At 43.3% G+C, this 16,419-nt stretch overlaps 2 protein-coding genes across 4 annotated transcripts; both read left to right on the plus strand.

Annotated features, from left to right (window-relative positions):
* The first annotated feature begins 3,786 nt into the window (after positions 1 to 3,786).
* Positions 3,787 to 4,308, plus strand: LOC136531886 (uncharacterized). Its single transcript, XM_066524550.1, has one exon. It carries the CDS (start codon positions 3,787 to 3,789, stop codon positions 4,306 to 4,308), a length of 522 nt encoding a protein of 173 aa, XP_066380647.1.
* A 1,377-nt stretch (positions 4,309 to 5,685) lies between these two features.
* On the plus strand, positions 5,686 to 14,981 carry LOC136531885 (uncharacterized). Of its 3 annotated transcripts, none has more exons than XM_066524547.1 (12): positions 5,686 to 6,079; positions 9,515 to 9,740; positions 9,855 to 9,978; positions 11,367 to 11,990; positions 12,196 to 12,257; positions 12,371 to 12,425; positions 13,060 to 13,099; positions 13,230 to 13,558; positions 13,674 to 13,805; positions 13,897 to 14,045; positions 14,189 to 14,254; positions 14,563 to 14,981. In XM_066524547.1, the coding sequence occupies exons 1-12, from the start codon at positions 5,911 to 5,913 to the stop codon at positions 14,624 to 14,626; spliced, it is 2,040 nt and encodes a 679-aa protein (XP_066380644.1). In that variant the 5' UTR covers positions 5,686 to 5,910; the 3' UTR covers positions 14,627 to 14,981. The 3 variants fall into 3 exon arrangements, with proteins under 3 accessions (XP_066380644.1, XP_066380645.1, XP_066380646.1); XM_066524548.1 differs by having other exon boundaries at positions 5,693 to 6,073; XM_066524549.1 differs by lacking the exon at positions 5,686 to 6,079 and adding an exon at positions 8,421 to 9,279.
* Positions 14,982 to 16,419: the final 1,438 nt, after the last annotated feature.

The raw sequence follows: 16,419 nt of genomic DNA on the forward strand, positions 1-16,419 counted from the left end.
ATGAACCGCTCATAGAACCACATTTCATGCAAGTAGCAAGGGCCCAGCGCCTATATCTGATGAACCATGTGAATCATGAGATGTGGTATTATATCAAAAAAAGCAGGAGGTAAACACATCTCTAGTTGATTTTGTGTCTATACCACAAATTCATGTAGGTCACTCAACTCTTGCTTGCCAATCGTCTTCTGTGAGATCTTCAAAAACAAATAGCACATGCGGGTGATGGCCATTTTCAAGAACTCTGGCTTTATAGCCCTAATTGCAATAGGTAGAAACACTATCAGCATCACATGGCAATCGTGAGCCTTGCAGTGTGTTATTGACAAGTCCTTCATCGACACTAGCTTCTTCACATTTGTTGAAAACCTAGACGGGACTTTGACCCCCTCAGGAAAGTGCATATAGCTCTCTTCTCGTCTGGTGTTAGGTTGAAGAACACCGTGGGCAGAGTGTATTTTCCATTAGCCTCAGGTACCAGGTGAAGTTGTGGCATCATGTTTAGCTACATCGTGTCTTTTCGTGCTTTCAGACCAACCTTTGACTTGCCTGTGTCCATCAAGGTAGCAATGAGACTCTCAAAGACATTCTTCTGCACGTGCATATCATCAATGGCATGGGGGACCTCCAAGTCTAGCCAATAAGGCAGATACTGAAAGAAGTTCGATTATTTCTTGAAAGGCACGTCTTCGATAGGAGATGTGCTTCTATCTCTGTTCATCCCATTTGGATTCTTCTTTCCATAGATGACGTGTATGTTTTTCACCATTCTGTACACATGTTCTCTGTTATGACGTCTCTTCGGAGGGGGTTCAATCTCTGGGGTGTTGTCATAAAATCTAAAGAACAATTTGCCACGGTACTTGTGACTTGTCTTTAAGAAGCGTCGGTTCCTTAGGTAAACTATCTTCTTGGATGCATCTAGGTACACCCATATAGTACCATCCAAGCAAACCAAGCATCCCGTCTTCCCTTTGATCTGTCCAGACAAAGCAAACAGCGTGGGGTAATCATTGATAGTAACAAATATTATTGCTCTACATATGAAGTCCTCCTTTCGGAATGCATCGTACATCAGCTCCCTTTCTTGCATCAAAGGCTCGAGGAACACGTCTATATCAATGCCTGGTTGTTTAGGGCTAGAAATAAGAATAGTGAGGAGAAGGTACTTTCTCTTCTGACACAACCACATTGGGATATTGTATATGGTCAAGATCACTGGCCAAGTGCTATGGTCGCTCATCCTCTCATTGAAGGGATTCATTCCATCGGTGCTCAAGCCAAATCATACATTCCTTGGGTCATCGCTAAATTCTTTGTGCTTCTCATCGAACCTTTGCCACTGACTACAATTAGCCGGGTGTGCAATCTTATCATCATCCACCTTGCGCTCATCATCCCACCATGTTATGAGTGTGGCTTCTTTAGGGTTTAGGAAGATACGTCTCAAGCGGTTGGTCACTGGCAAGTACCACATTACCAAGGCAGGAATTCTTCTCTGCTTTGCATCGTTGCCTTATGGAGTGTCCTCTGGGGGCTGAGATTCTTGTACCATCTTTTTTATACCCTTCTTATTCCTCTTTTTCTCCGTGGAGGCTTCGTCCCCACCATAAAGGTCATTGTTCTTGTACTGGCTGGCCCCACACCAGGGACATTTATCCAGTGACTTGAACGTTTCGCGACGAAAAAGTATACAGTGGTTGGGGAATGCATGGATTTTTTCAACCCCCATTGTCAATGGACTTATGACCTTCTTCGCTTGGTATGTGTTGGCGGGAACTGAGTTTGGTTGTGGCAGCACCCATGACAGAAGATGCAATAGATCATTGAAACTATAGTCTGACCAGCCGTACTTAGCCTTCAGGATGAGTAGCTCAAGCACAAAACATAGCAATGTCCAATGTGTCGGACAACCCTTTTCAACACCATACACAGTCTCCTTCGATGCTTTTGTCACCCTTTCCAAATTTTCTAGATCTTTTGGGCTATTTAGTAAAATATCTGGTCTAAGGACTCGAATTATGTCCTCCAAATCATCTTCATCCCCGATATGTGCTCCACCATCATTATTGGCACCACCTTCGTCGTTACCATTCCACCCACTAGCATCACCACCTTGTTCATTGCCAAACTCGGAATCCATTCGTGCATCAAGCTCTGTTGAATATTGGGACAAGGATTCTATGGTTTCATCATCGTATTCCTCCTCATCCTCGTCGTTAACAATAATCGTTTCACCATGATGAATTCACACTGTGTAGTCCTCAACAAATCCTCGCATAATCAAATGTGATCTGATGATAGTCACATCTGTCCATGCCATACGGTTCTTGCAATCTTTACAGGGACAAATAATTGTATCCTTATTCTCTGTTAATGTCGTTGCATGCTTCTTTGCGGCTTCAATAAATTTATCTACCTCTTCACGGAAACCTGCCTTGAACCTTAACGAACCATACATCTAAGAGTTCCTGTACTCCATCTTTTACAACAACAATAAAACAAACATTAAAGGACTACTTATTCAGATATATATAAAAATGAATCAAATTAATAATTACTTGAGAATAATTGTATATACTTTAGATATATATGAATATAAATCAAATATAATTACATGAAGCATACAAACACACCATGGTAGAGGAAAATTAATTAATGGCCTATTTATCCATAAATAATTAAAATACATATTTGTTGATTACAATAAACAATTTCAAAGGCAACAATTAACAACAATTATATTTTACCCAATATCTTTCATGCAAACCCTAGTCCAATTTCATCAAACACAAATTTACAAAAACAAAATTAATAAAAAAACCAAACCCTAGATCTAGATCTATATGCACATGAAACATCCATAAAACTAACTAATTGTTCACTAAAATCAAAAAACATAGACCAAATAAGGGTATGATCTTGTTCCCCTACCTAATTTACCCTAGTACATTCAAAACTTGGGTCTAATTTGCTTCATAAGTAACTCAAGCACCATAGAAGAGAGAGAAAAATAAAACTCTAATTACTCACTAACCAACCATTAAAACTTCAAAAAAAGTGTGGAATAGCATTTTCTTACCTTCTACAACCTCTCCACCAAAGGATTTGAGACCAAAACCTTCCCCCCTTAGTAGAGCATTTTTTGGGAGGTGCCCAAGGCCTCCCCACCTTTCTTTCACGGGTTGGAGTGAGTGACCCGAGGAGGAAGAAGATGCTACTATTTTTTTATATATGGGTCATTTGTAGGGGTGGCTGGTGATTGAGCCACCCCTACAAATAGCAGGTAATTATACGCGGGGCATTTGTAGGGGCGGTTCAATCACCAGCCGTCCCTACAAATAGAAACACCAGGGGCGGCTGGTGAGTGAGCCGTCCCTACAAATCAGACCCATTTGTAGGGAGGCTCGTATCACTAGCCGCCCCTATTGTTCCATTTGTAGGGGCGGCTGGTCTCTAGGCTCCTGAGCACGCCACTATAGGGGTGGCTCCATCACCAGCCACCCCTACAAAAAATTTGACCCGTTGCTACAAACCGTTTTTTACGTAGTGCCGCTCCCTGGCGGCTCCGACAGGCGCCCCGGGTGGCGGCCCCACCGCGTTCATCCCCATCTCGCAGTGCCCGCCCACCACCATCCCCCGCTCCGCCACTAGCTCGGACGGTAGCTCCCGCTCACTCCTCCCATCGGCCACCGCAGAAGTCATCCTCCTTGGGGTCCATGGTGGTGTAGGGCGGTAGCATCTAGATCTGAGAGAGAGGAAAGGAGAGAGGGGTGGAGGCAGAGCATGAGAGGATGGGACGGTGGCCGCGCCGACGGAGGAGTGGCCGGTGGCCGCGCCGACGGAGGAGTGGCCGGTGGCCGCGCCGACAGAGGAGAGGCCGATGGCCGTGCCAATGGAGGAGAGGCCGGTGGCTGCGGTGCTATGGAGAGAGGGAGGAAGGGAGAGAGAGAGAGGCTAGGGTTTCATGGAGCACAGAAGCAGATGCTGACCGGCGCGAGGAGGCTGCAAGGGGTGGGAGGCACACCAGCGGCCACCGGCGAGGCCCGCTCGCACGGCGCCATGGACGGAGACGGGCACCGCCGGGTCCCATGGCCGACGCCGCACCGTAGCCCGGGGGCGCCGTCGGTCGCCGGCAGCGCCTCGCGGCGTGAGCCAGCAGCGAGGGACCGGCCGGCACAGAATGATGCGATGGGGGGAGGAGGAGGTGGAGAAAGGCGGCCGCAGCCGCCGCGCCCGCTCGCGCCAGGTGCCGCTGCCACCCTGTCCGCATCAAGGGAGAGAGGGAGCGAAGAGGAGAGAGACTGAGGGGTGGGGACTTTTTCCGAAGATGGCCGCTATATATACAACGGGCATTTGTAGGGCGGCTGTTGATTAAGCCACCCCTACAAATGGACAAAGCAGGGGCGGCTGGTAATATCAGCTGCCCCTACAAATCAGCGCATTTGTTGGGGCAGCTCGTATTACCAGCCGCCCCTACTATGCCATTTGTAGGGGCGGCTGCTGTGCTGGAGCCCGAGCACGTCACTGTAAGGGCGGCTCCAATGTCAGCCGCCCCTAAAGAAAAAAAAAGCTCAGTTGCTACAAACTATTTTTCACGTAGTGTAATGTGCTATTTCTTTTGTAAAATAATGTTTGATATTTAAATCGTTTTTGTCTGCTTTCTTTTCAATCCAAGGGAAAACTCACCATGCCACTGAATTGTACCCTTTTATTGATACATAATATTACTATGTCACATGTAAGCTGATCATTATTACTATTTCATAGTTAGATACACTGTTATCAACTTTTCAGAGCACTAATGAATCAAGAAACATTAATCCCTAATAGAAGTTGGGTTCACTACTTGGATTAAAAAAAACTGAAACAATGTAATGATGGAGTTGTGCATGAAAAATATATGTTCTGGTCGAATTTGAATTGTAAATTTGAATTTTTTGGGCGAAAAAATATACTATAGGGGCGGTTCTAAACTAAATCGCCCCTACAAACAGGTATTATAGGGGCGGCTGGTACTACGGCCGTTCCTACAAATCAATTTTGTAGAGACGGCTGGTGCTACCAGCCGCCCCTATAAATCGATTTGTAGGGGCGGTCTGGAAACCGCCCCCTACAAATGCATGATTTGTAGAGACGGTATGGTAGGGGCGGCTGGCCGAGCCGCCTCTACGAACCATCACCAGCCGCTCCTACAAATGCTTATTATAGTAGTGTCAAGTTCAAATTTCAGATATCTTCCCAAAAAAATAACTCAAATTAACGAATCTTCCTTTTCACGAGCACCTTTAATTGTCAGTTCGTTCATAGGTTTCAGAAACATAAGCAATGATCAACATAAGTGATAAAAAAAGTGTTTATTACCAAAAGTGACGTGCCGAACATTTCATATCACACATTAACACATCCGAGTCACTAAATCGAAATGTTTCTGGTTTTTTTATGTGAAGAGGCTAATTGGTATTGCAAATTTTATGTGCCGCTGCCTGAACATATTTAGATTTAGATATAACTCTCCACATGGCCAAAGACCATGTGACAACACAGTTGATGGAATGATGGAACGATTTATTTGGACATATATTGACGACGATGCTTGATTGCTTGGGCATGCATGGCCTGTGATTCTGTGAACCCTCGTGATAGTGATAATAATTTGAAGTTAGGTACAGTGTTAGATTAGGCAATTTGATGATCTTTCAACCTAGCTCATATCTGAATTTCCGAATCAAGATGCTTCAAACCTGCGAATACTGATCATCGTTGACCTGAAAGCTTTGTCCATATTAACATGATACTACTGTATACGGTAAACAGGGAGTGCTTGGCCGTGCTGAAGTAGCTGTTAAGAAGCTCCACGATTATCTATCAATTGAAGACGAGTCATTTGTGGACGAAATTGATTGTCTGATGAGGACCAAGCACAGAAATATAGTACGGTTTCTAGGCTATTGTGCAGATACACATGGGAAAATAATGAAGCATGAGGGCAAATGTGTCCTTGCGGAGGTCCGAGTAAGGCTGTTATGCTTTGAGTATATAGCCAACGGGAGCCTGCGGAGCGAGCTTAAAGGTACAGGTACCATACATACTGCAGCATACTCTGCATTTCTTTTTGTGTTTACTGCATAGCTTACGTGTGCGTGGTGTTAACATGCAACTATACTCTGCATTATTTGAGTTAACATTCAATCCTCCTTATGCTGATTTTGTATGTACTACCTCCCATCTCATAAAGAATGCAATTCTAGGTTTGATCATGTCACGAAACATAGTGTCCCTTCAGAGAGACACCCCTTGGTGATCTCACTTAGCAAATACTTCCTCCATCCCAAAATAAGAGGAGTCAAACGGTTTTAATTTTGAACAAATATATATAAGAAAATATTAATATTTATAGTACATAATTTATATCATTAGATAGATCCTTGAATCTACTTTTATAATACTTATTTGGAGATACAAATGTTGCTAATATTTTCTATTAACCTAGTCAAACTTAAAAAGGTTTGACCGACACGAATGTCATAGCAACACTTATTCTAGGGTGGAGGGCGTACTAGCCATTAGAGATTTAACTACACTAGGTAGTTATTAGTGCCACAGATGCAGCATGTCCATTGCCCAAGGGTTGCCAATACACACACGCGTGCACACATGCGCACACGCAGGCACGCACGCACACACACATACACAAGGGATCAATACAGAAAGATAGTTCTACCAATTTTGTTGAGTTTTACTTTTCACACTTTAATAGATCAAAATCAAACTAACCTAAGTTTGACTGACCTTATAGAAAATAGTATTATAAAAATATATGCTAGAAAATAGAGAGCGATGAAGACGACAAACCATGCCATCGGGAGCAAGATACCCAGGAGGTAGTCGCGTCTAGACCTCCTCACGGAGTTCACCACTAAGAAAGGCATTTTTTAAATCAAGTTGAGAAATGGACCAAGCACAATCAAAGGCCACGGCAAGGAGAGTGCGAACAGTGGTCATGTGAGCCATAGGAGCAAAGGTATCATCATCGTCACGACCATACTCCTACTAAAAACATGAGCAACAAGGCGGGCCTTTATAACGCTCGAGAGAGCCATCAGACCGAGTCTCAATCCCATAAACCCATTTGCATGTGATGGGACGAGCATGAGGAAGAAGAGGAACAAGGTCCCAATTAAGTGCCAGTGCGCTCAAGAGCAATGATCTCCTCATCCATGTCATGTTGCCGTTATGGATGACAAATGGCATCATGATATGTGGTTGGCTCAGAAAGAACAGTGCCAGCAAAACTATACTGGTATGCAGGCTTTAGCGATCCCTGATCATGAAGATTATAACGAGAGGATGGTCGAGAGGAGGAATCCTCAACCGAAGATGTCTCAACAGGAGGTGAAACATCAGGAGCCGACTCAACAGGAGGCGAGGTGTCATGGAGGCGGCGACCGTAGGTGTTAATCACAGGTGGTTTGGAGTCATAAATGGACCTAAGAGGAACCTGTGAAGGCGGCTCAGAGGGCAGCGGAGGAGATGGTGGAGGAGGTGGAGATAGTGAAGAAGGTGGAGACGGTGGAGGAGGAGGAAGCACAGTGGAGATACATAAGAAACACTGGGAACATGAAAAGAAGAGGATGAAAGAGTGCCATGACTAACAACCGAAAGAGGTGAGCCATCAACGTTTGAACAGTGAGAGGAATAGAAGGAGGGCAAGTGGAAGAAAGACAGGTATGCTCAGGCATCATATGAAAAGAAGCACAAGAATTAAGAATCCAGGGCAAGATCAATACCTGAAGTGGATGGTGATCCCCCAATAGAAGATAGAGGCACCAAGACGACGAAGCAACATGAATATCTCCTGTGTATCAGTATGTTGAGAGCTGCCAGTACTCTGAGAGACACCAGTAGTCGTAGTACCAGGACCCTGTGAGGGACGGCCACCTTGGCGAGACTGAGCCTGCCTCTTCTTCTTGTAATAGTGAGCCTCAACATGTCCATCTCTGTCACAGTGATCACAATGAAGTCCACCTGAACTGCGAGTCCCAGAGCTAGAGACCACTGAAGAAGACCCCTTGGGAGCAGAACCAAGAACTCCGAGGCATGCAAACCGAGCAGCCAGAACCGAGGAGGAGGTCGATTGAAGCAAACCAGCAAAACAAAGACGAGTCTCCTCATTATGAACGGTAGTAAGAGCCTCCATCAGGGACACACATGGCTCACGAGCAAGTAACTGAGCACAGAGAGGCTCAAACTCAGCACGTAGACGAGTCAGGAGTCATAGGTGAGATTGAAGCTCAAGGTGACTTTGTTGCTTCCTGCAGGAATCACAAGTGGTCAGAGACAACTAAGGACCAAGAGTGTCAAGCTCACACCACACTACACATAGCTGTCAAAAGAAATCCTCAACTGAACTGTGTCACCCTGCTGTAACAATTGCTCCTGACGTAAAGCGGTAATATAGGTAGATTCACCATAGGGCTCATAGCGCTGAGGAAGCAAGGATTTGAAAAGCATGATCAAGCTGAACAATATCAGTAGCCAGACGCTCATCCATACTAGCAACGAAAACAACCCTAGCACGAGCATCCTCATCCAACCATGTCTGATAATCCCTAAAGTGGGACATATAAGAGGCCAGATCATCATCATAAGCATCCCGCAACATCTTTTGGTCAGCTTCTGAGGTTCCTATAGGAATCACCGGCTACACTAGAGGAGTAGGCAAGGCTAGACAAGGCAGCTCACCATTGAGAAACTCCCATAGTCGGAGACCACACATATGCCACCGCATACGATCTGAGGAATCCAATCACGATAATTGATGCCATTGAAAAACACTATACAACGTGGGACTTGAGCACCACCACCAGAGGTAGGAGCCGGAGAGGATGCCATTTTTTTACTCAACACTTAAGAAACCAACCGGAGGGGAGTTCTCTGTTTTGCTCCAAGAGTAGGGCGGAGCTCGCGGGGCTAGCAGGGCCGCGCCCAGCGGGAGTGAGACCGCGCCCAGCAGCAGGAACGGCGCACCCGGTGGCGGGTCCACGCATGGTGGCGGGATCCGTCATGCGCCCCGCTTGTGCTCGAGTTCGCGCGGGCTCGTGCTCACACACGTGCACCTGAGCGGCAGCCAGCAGAGAAAAGACGTGGCGGGAAGGGAGCCGTGATGATTCGAGAAGAGGAGCCGCGATGGTGATGAGTCAACAACGACACGCAGGGAAAAGCCGGCAGGAATGAACCGGCGGCGGCGCGGCAGGGAGAAGCCGGCGCGTCCACGAGGTAACCCTAGCGCAACAATCAAACTCTGGATACCACGTTAGAATAGAGCTTGTATTGAGAAGAAGGGCTTTACCCCAATACGTACATGTACAAGTATGCAAAGACACCCTTATACAAAAGGGAAAATGCAACCACATACACATATATCTAACCGGTAATTCTAAATGAAGTCAACATAGCAGCTAATTACTAATATTCTTTTTGGTTTGTGGTTTTGCTTTTTCACATGATGCAGATACAAATTGTAGACTTGAATGGCATGAGCGATACAGGATAATTAAAGGAGTTTGTCAAGGTTTGCGTTATCTACACGAGGAAAAGAATATTGTTCACTTAGATCTGAAGCCAGACAATATATTACTTGACCGAGAAATGGTTCCAAAAATAACCGATTTTGGTCTGTCAAGACTCTTTGACAAACAACAAACTCGAATTATAACTGCAAACTGTCGTGGGTCAAGGTAAACGGTACTGTATGAGAACCACTAATATTTCAGGATACAGTCTTTGATTTCAACTTACTTTTGCACAGTAATAATGCCACAAAAATATATGCCATGTATATTGTTATGCAGGGGATATATGGCGCCAGAATACTTGGATAATGGAGTAATTACGTTCAAGTCAGACATATACAGTTTGGGTGTGATAATCCTAGAGATTTTAACAGGGCAAAAGGAGAGATGCAACGTTGAAAATGTAAGAATTTAGCTGACCAATTTCCCATGACTATAATTTTTTTATTTTTGCAATAATATGTGAAATTTGGATTCTTACATTAAACCCGGGTGGGGTCAAGGTCAAGGGTAGGTTGAGCGCTCCGACTCTCCACCATCAAGCTGACAGCTCGTTCTCAAATGCAGCATACAGAGTAATTTGGCAAACTATTGTGGCCAATGTAATTTGACGCAACATAAATATCGGAGGGGGCTGATAGGACTGAAAATAAGAAAAATCGAGTAGTTGATTAACTGCAGAGGTACTAGTTCCTAATTTCACAACGAAGTCGATATCGCTGGCACTCCGCATGCGGGCTCGCAGGTGCAGTCCTAGTTCAGTCATGGCTCCACTGCCCCTCGATGGACTCATCTTCGCCGATCCAATCTGGGAGGTACGGCAGCCTCATCAATCGGTCTAACCCTACTCCCAGTAGCGGATCTAGGAGGAGCTTCTCCCATTATCTTCCATCTACAGCATCTTCTTTCAAACTTCCATGGGTACCAATTTATAGGGGGTTTTAGGAGGAGCTCCATGCTGAGTAGCTGTAGCCAAGGTAAGTACTAAATAGCGTTCGAGCCCACCTCCCAAACATTTCTATAATCAGAGGAAACAGTCAAATGTCCCAGTCATCTTTTTACTGTTTTGCTAATGTTGGATTACGTACATCTTTTGGTTAGGCATAGTTCTTCCTTTCTTTTAATGAATACCTGCTAGTTCTTGGTTTCTTACTGCGGCTGATTGAAAATGTTGTTGCCCATGAGTACAATCCCTCTTTGACCCAGACCAATCTATATACTATACTTGTATTCACGAAAAAAGAAGTGAAATAAATTCATGTGCCTTCGGGTTCAACATGAATATACCATCGTTAATAATAATATATTTTTGTGGGTAGCAACTACTCATATTGTCCTTCCACTTAAGACGGTTCAATGGGGGTGGTGATCTACACCTTCTGAACATCTGGAAAGAGAGGAATAGGAAAATCTCCAACAACGCCGCAGAATCATCGGTGTTACAGGTAGCCGCAAGAATAAAAGACGACATAGAGCAAAGAGAGAGAGAGAGCATTAGCTTAGGGGTTTACCTGTCTACTGTACTAGCCCCTTGGGGTGTGTTTTCCTGTTTGTATATAAACCCTTTTTTCTCCTACCTTAATTGAAAGGTAAAGCTCCTGCCATTGCGTTCTAAAATATTGTCCTTCCACTTTTTCTCACATAATGAGACAGATTGAGAATTTCTATCACTAATAGTCGATGTGGCCCATTTAATTGCACCAGTTATTTACTCTTTATAATAGATAAGTATGGAAGAACTTCATCATTTCTAGTCTAGTGAAGTAATCTCCTCCTAATTTGATATCTCAGGTAGTTGAAAATTGGAAGAATAGACTGCAGGCAACGCTGAGCCAGTTGTTACTAGAAGCATACTGCCATCAAGTGAAGACATGTGCAGAGATTGCATTAAAATGTGTACATGACAACAGTCAAAATAGGCCCGATATTGGGGCCATTATTACTATGCTGAATGAAACAGAAACTGGTTTCCAAGAACAAGAAACTTCTACATCCTGTAAGCTGCTTGAGATTCATCCCCTGGAGCTTCGATTCCCTTTCGAGCTTAACAGGTTGGCCACATGCCCATTGTACCTAGCCAACAGCACAGATGACCGTATCGCCTTCAGGCTTCGGCCAGGGAACCCAGAGAGGTACTTCACTGAGTGGCTCTGCGGTGTCGTGGAACCAAGATCCACTTACACCCTTACTGTGACTATGAAAGAACAGAAACAGCACCCACCGCTGGACATAGACGAGTTTCTAATTAAGCAGAGCCGTATAATGGATAGTGGCCAGCTTAAGGATATAAACCAAGGAGAAGCTGATGCTGAGTTTGATAATTTTTTTGAGGAAGTTCAAAAGACATGTGTTGATTTGGTGCATGAAAATACGCTGATGGCTCTTTGTGACCCACAAGCAGAGACAACCTCTGAGGTTTATATCCAGTGCCTGCTTTTTTTAGCATAACATCTATTATCTGCTCGAAAATTTAACTCTTGTCTTCAAAGAGAACGGAGATGTTTCTTTTTCAACTGGATCATATTAGGTTGAGAGAAGCTCTCATTCTTCTTTAGCTAGAAACATGTACCTATGCTTAAAATCTTTCTACTCATCATTAGCATTTGTTTGGTTGGATCAGGTCATCTCAACGGTGATTTTTGATAAAATGGTTTCCATGGATGTACATCCAACAGAACCTTGGTGAGTGGATAGTTTAAATTTTTATGAGGATTAAAATGACATGGAAATATTTTATTTCTGCTTCATTGGATTGAATCAGGCACGCATATTTTATTTTCTGATCTGCATGGCAGGATTGTAACCGGTCACTTCAATGGGCATGTCTGCATGTGGAACTATCAGACAAAGGTTTGCAGCTAGTCTCACTAGTCAGTAGAACATATTTGCAGATTGTTTTTTTTTTTTTTGTAGGATATTTTGTAAAGATGTGAATTAGAGAAGCCAGATGGTGGCACCATGACAAACTTTTACAAATACCTGTTACATTAGATCTTCCGGTTTAGACATATGGGTCTGTTTAGACATACAACTAGTGAATCCCGATTCACAGCCAAACTTTCTGTGTTAGTTTTATGAAGTGTTATAGAACACTCTGTCAAGGAGAAACAAAATCACTAGATAGCTACATTTTTTTTTTAAATCAAATGGATGTGAAATTCTGATGTGCTTAACTTTTTTAGTGGCAGTTGTAATAAATTTCCATCCTGGGATTTCTCATGTAGTTCATTTGAATTTAGTGCTTAAATGTTGTTTTTAGTTGTCTGCACTTAACCAAAATCTAACCTATTTCAGAAAATCAAGAGTTAATATTGGAACTAGTTTTCTTTGTTTAGTTTTCTCTTCTGCTTGTCATGTTCATTGTACATAACCAGGCAACCAGCCCTTTTTAGTAAAAAAAAAAATATAAGTGGGGCACTCCCCCACATCCTTGCTTCAGAAAAAAAAAATTGAACTAATTAGGTTATGTTTTATTCATCCACAGGCAATGGTAAAGTCGTTTGAACTCACAAGGGAACAGGAAGGCATGTCATCTGAATTCACCAAAATCTGTTTTGATATCTATTGATATCTGTAGAAGTTGTCAATTTCTTCCACAGAGCATCTTTTTTTTATTTTTGACACATCTTATAATGTCCTATATCTTAACTACAGTTTTGACGGTTAAATTTCTTGCACAAAAGCAATGGATTGTTGCCGGAGGTGGAGATGGTCGCATCTATGTGTACAGTTATAACACAATGAAGAGAGTCAAGAGTTTCAGGGCTCTCAGTAACCAGATCACTTCTTTGGCTATTCATCCAACTGAACCTTATGTACTGTCAGCATCCTATGACCTTGTAATTAAGATGTGGGACTGGGAAAATGGCTGGAAATCCACACGGAAATTTGAGGATGCGCACTCCAGCTCTGTGATGCAGATTGCCTTCAACCCCAATGATGTCAAAGCTTTTGCAAGTGTTTCCAAGGATTATACCTTAAAGGTGTGTGTTTAAATTTCCTGAGACACAAAAACTTTGATAAGATCCATTAAACAAATACTGGTCCTTGACTCCTTGGTTCAGAAACTTAGAGTTCCTTCTTTGCTATAAATTTCAGATCTGGAGTGTTGATTCTCCCCGTGCTAATTTCACATTGGCCGGGCATACATCTCATGTGAGATGTTTGGATTACTTTACTCGAGGTGACAGGCAATACTTGATTACCGGCTCTGATGATGGGACTGCCAAGGTGGGGTCTTCTCCAAACTCCAAAGGGTATGCCTTTAATAAGCATCCATAAAGAGCATTCTGCTCTAACGCTTTTTGTAAATGTCGAACAGATTTGGAACTTGCAGAAGAAGATTTGCGTTGAAACACTGGAAGGACACGCAAATAGAGTCAGCGCTGTATGTTCCCATCCTGAGCTTCCTATATTGATGACAGGTTCCCGCGATGGGACTGTTCGTCTTTGGAACTCTAATAGCTTCAGGTACGGATTAATTGGGCTCACAACATCCTTAAGACATTTTATATCATTATATATGGTTGTGATTCTACTTAACAAATGCTGGGATAGGATTCACATGGGATGGCTCATGGCTGTAACACTGCTCATGTTTTGCATACTTCCAGGCTTGAGGGCGTACTCAACTTTGGTCTCAGAAAAGTCCATGCCTTAGCATGTATGAAGGACTCAAGGTACATAATGAAACATTTCCTGTGCTCCTTCAGTTTGATTGCCTGAAACGAATTACTAGCTTGCCAATAAGTTTTAGAAGTTCAAAGAAAAAAGTAACAAACAGAGGATTGTTTTTTATCTCTTCATTTGTGTTATCATCTGCAATTGAGTCTTACAATCTTCAATATTATTACATGTATGCTCTACCTTGGCATTGCAGTTGCTTATATTGTACTCTTTTTCTGTGCTGTAAAAGTAAAACTCTATCCACTTAATTTCTCATAAGGTTCTGATCTTTTCCTGTTTTCCTTTTGGTGTGAGATTATAGGGTTGTTATTGGACACAGCCATGGATTAGCAATTACGGAGATTGGCCATCATGGACGTTGGTAGTGTGGGAAGAAATGAAAGTGACATGAGGAATTCTCACCTGTTCATGCCAAGTTTAATAGCTATACTACAACTACTGGCACATCACCAGTGGTGGCTGCTCTGTTTCTGCTAATGTTACCATTTTGTTTTGGACTTTTGGTGCCCTTCCTGTCTGCAGCATAAATTGTTTAGCGGGGCAACTACTGGCACATCACCAGTGGTGGCTGCTCTGTTTCTGCTAATGTTACCATTTTGTTTTGGACTTTTGGTGCCCTTCCTGTCTGCAGCATAAATTGTTTAGCGGGGCAAATAAGACAAAACATCTATCCGTTTCAACATCACAAAATAGAAATCCTTTTGTTCTTGGATAAATAAATCTGGGAAATAAGCTAAAATGCTTGATATCTGTATATTTCAATTTGAGTAACAATCTTTCCTCAAAAAGAATTGATAAGAATCTGTTGTGTCAGTTTGTTGTAGTAGAGTTGTCTGATTCTTGTACAAGATTACATTTTTAAGATTCAGGAATAAAAAAGTACTTCGGCCTCCCCATCCATGCATGAATGAGTATAGACATTCAGTACAACCCAAAGGCATTTAGACCAAACACCGCTAAACAGAACACAATCAGGTTCAAACGATCAATCAATGATCCGCAACAAAAGACAAGGAGAACTAATTTCTCTATCCTTCTTTGGTGGCTCCAACCCATCTTCTTAAAACTTCGATCACCATAATTTCCAATCGCGTACACCCTTCCTTCAGCTTCACTCTCTCCTTCTCTTTAGACAATTGAGACCAAAATCTAATCCAGTACGCCACTTGAAAATTACCTGCAAGAAAAAATTAGTATTTGCTCAGTTGAACGCAACGTCATTTCTACTGAACTATAACTCCCAGCACATCATTGTTACTCCCACTAATACTTGGTTTCTAAATTCTCGAGCAAAACCCTTTAAGCAAGAACCAAACAAGTGGTCAGTATCATATGCTGGTTGAATATTAAAACTGATGAACAGAGCATTCCACAAGAATTTTGCAATATGGCAATGAAAAAAGAGGTGAACCAAAATAACTATTCATCTCCTTTAGTCCGCCATCTCGACCCTTATCCCCTATGTTATTTATCCTGTCCATTGACCCGCTCAAGAAAATCTCGAGCTTGCTACCCAACATGGGGTACGCACGCCCCTACCCCTGGCCTCGACCAAGCTGAGGACGTTGCTTTACACCGATGATGCAGCGATATTCTTGAACCCAAGCAGGGAAGAGATTCAGGCGGTGAAGGACATACTAGATACTTTTGGCCAGATTACTGGATTGGTAACAAATTTTGAAAAGAGCTCAATTCACCCAATCTGTTTGTGAGGAGGTGGGCCTTAATCATGTCTTGCATCTATTCAACGGTGGGAGCTTCCTATGCCACTACCTAGGCCTCCAACTACGTACTTGAGTGCTACAATGCATACTTGTCCAGCCTCTTGTCGAAAGGATTGGTCGCTGGCTCGTAGGATGGAAAATCAAGTTCCTTAACAAGGTCGACAGACACACCCTTGTGACCTCAGTCCTATCCTCCATGCCAACTTACCACCTAACAGTGTTCCTACTAGAAGTTTTGGGTACGTAAATAGATTGACAAAAACTTAGGTGATCATTCCTTTGGAAGGTTGACGAAAATGCTAATGGGGGGCAGTGCTTGGTGAATTGGCCTATAGCTATGCGACCAAAAGACCTTGGCGGCCTCGGAATCACCAACCTCGACAAGTTTGACAGGGCACTCCGCTTGAGATGGTTGTGGTACAAGTGGACGGAAA

Source organism: Miscanthus floridulus, unplaced genomic scaffold (assembly GCF_019320115.1).
Source record: "Miscanthus floridulus cultivar M001 unplaced genomic scaffold, ASM1932011v1 fs_470_1_2, whole genome shotgun sequence".
NCBI lineage: Eukaryota > Viridiplantae > Streptophyta > Magnoliopsida > Poales > Poaceae > Miscanthus > Miscanthus floridulus.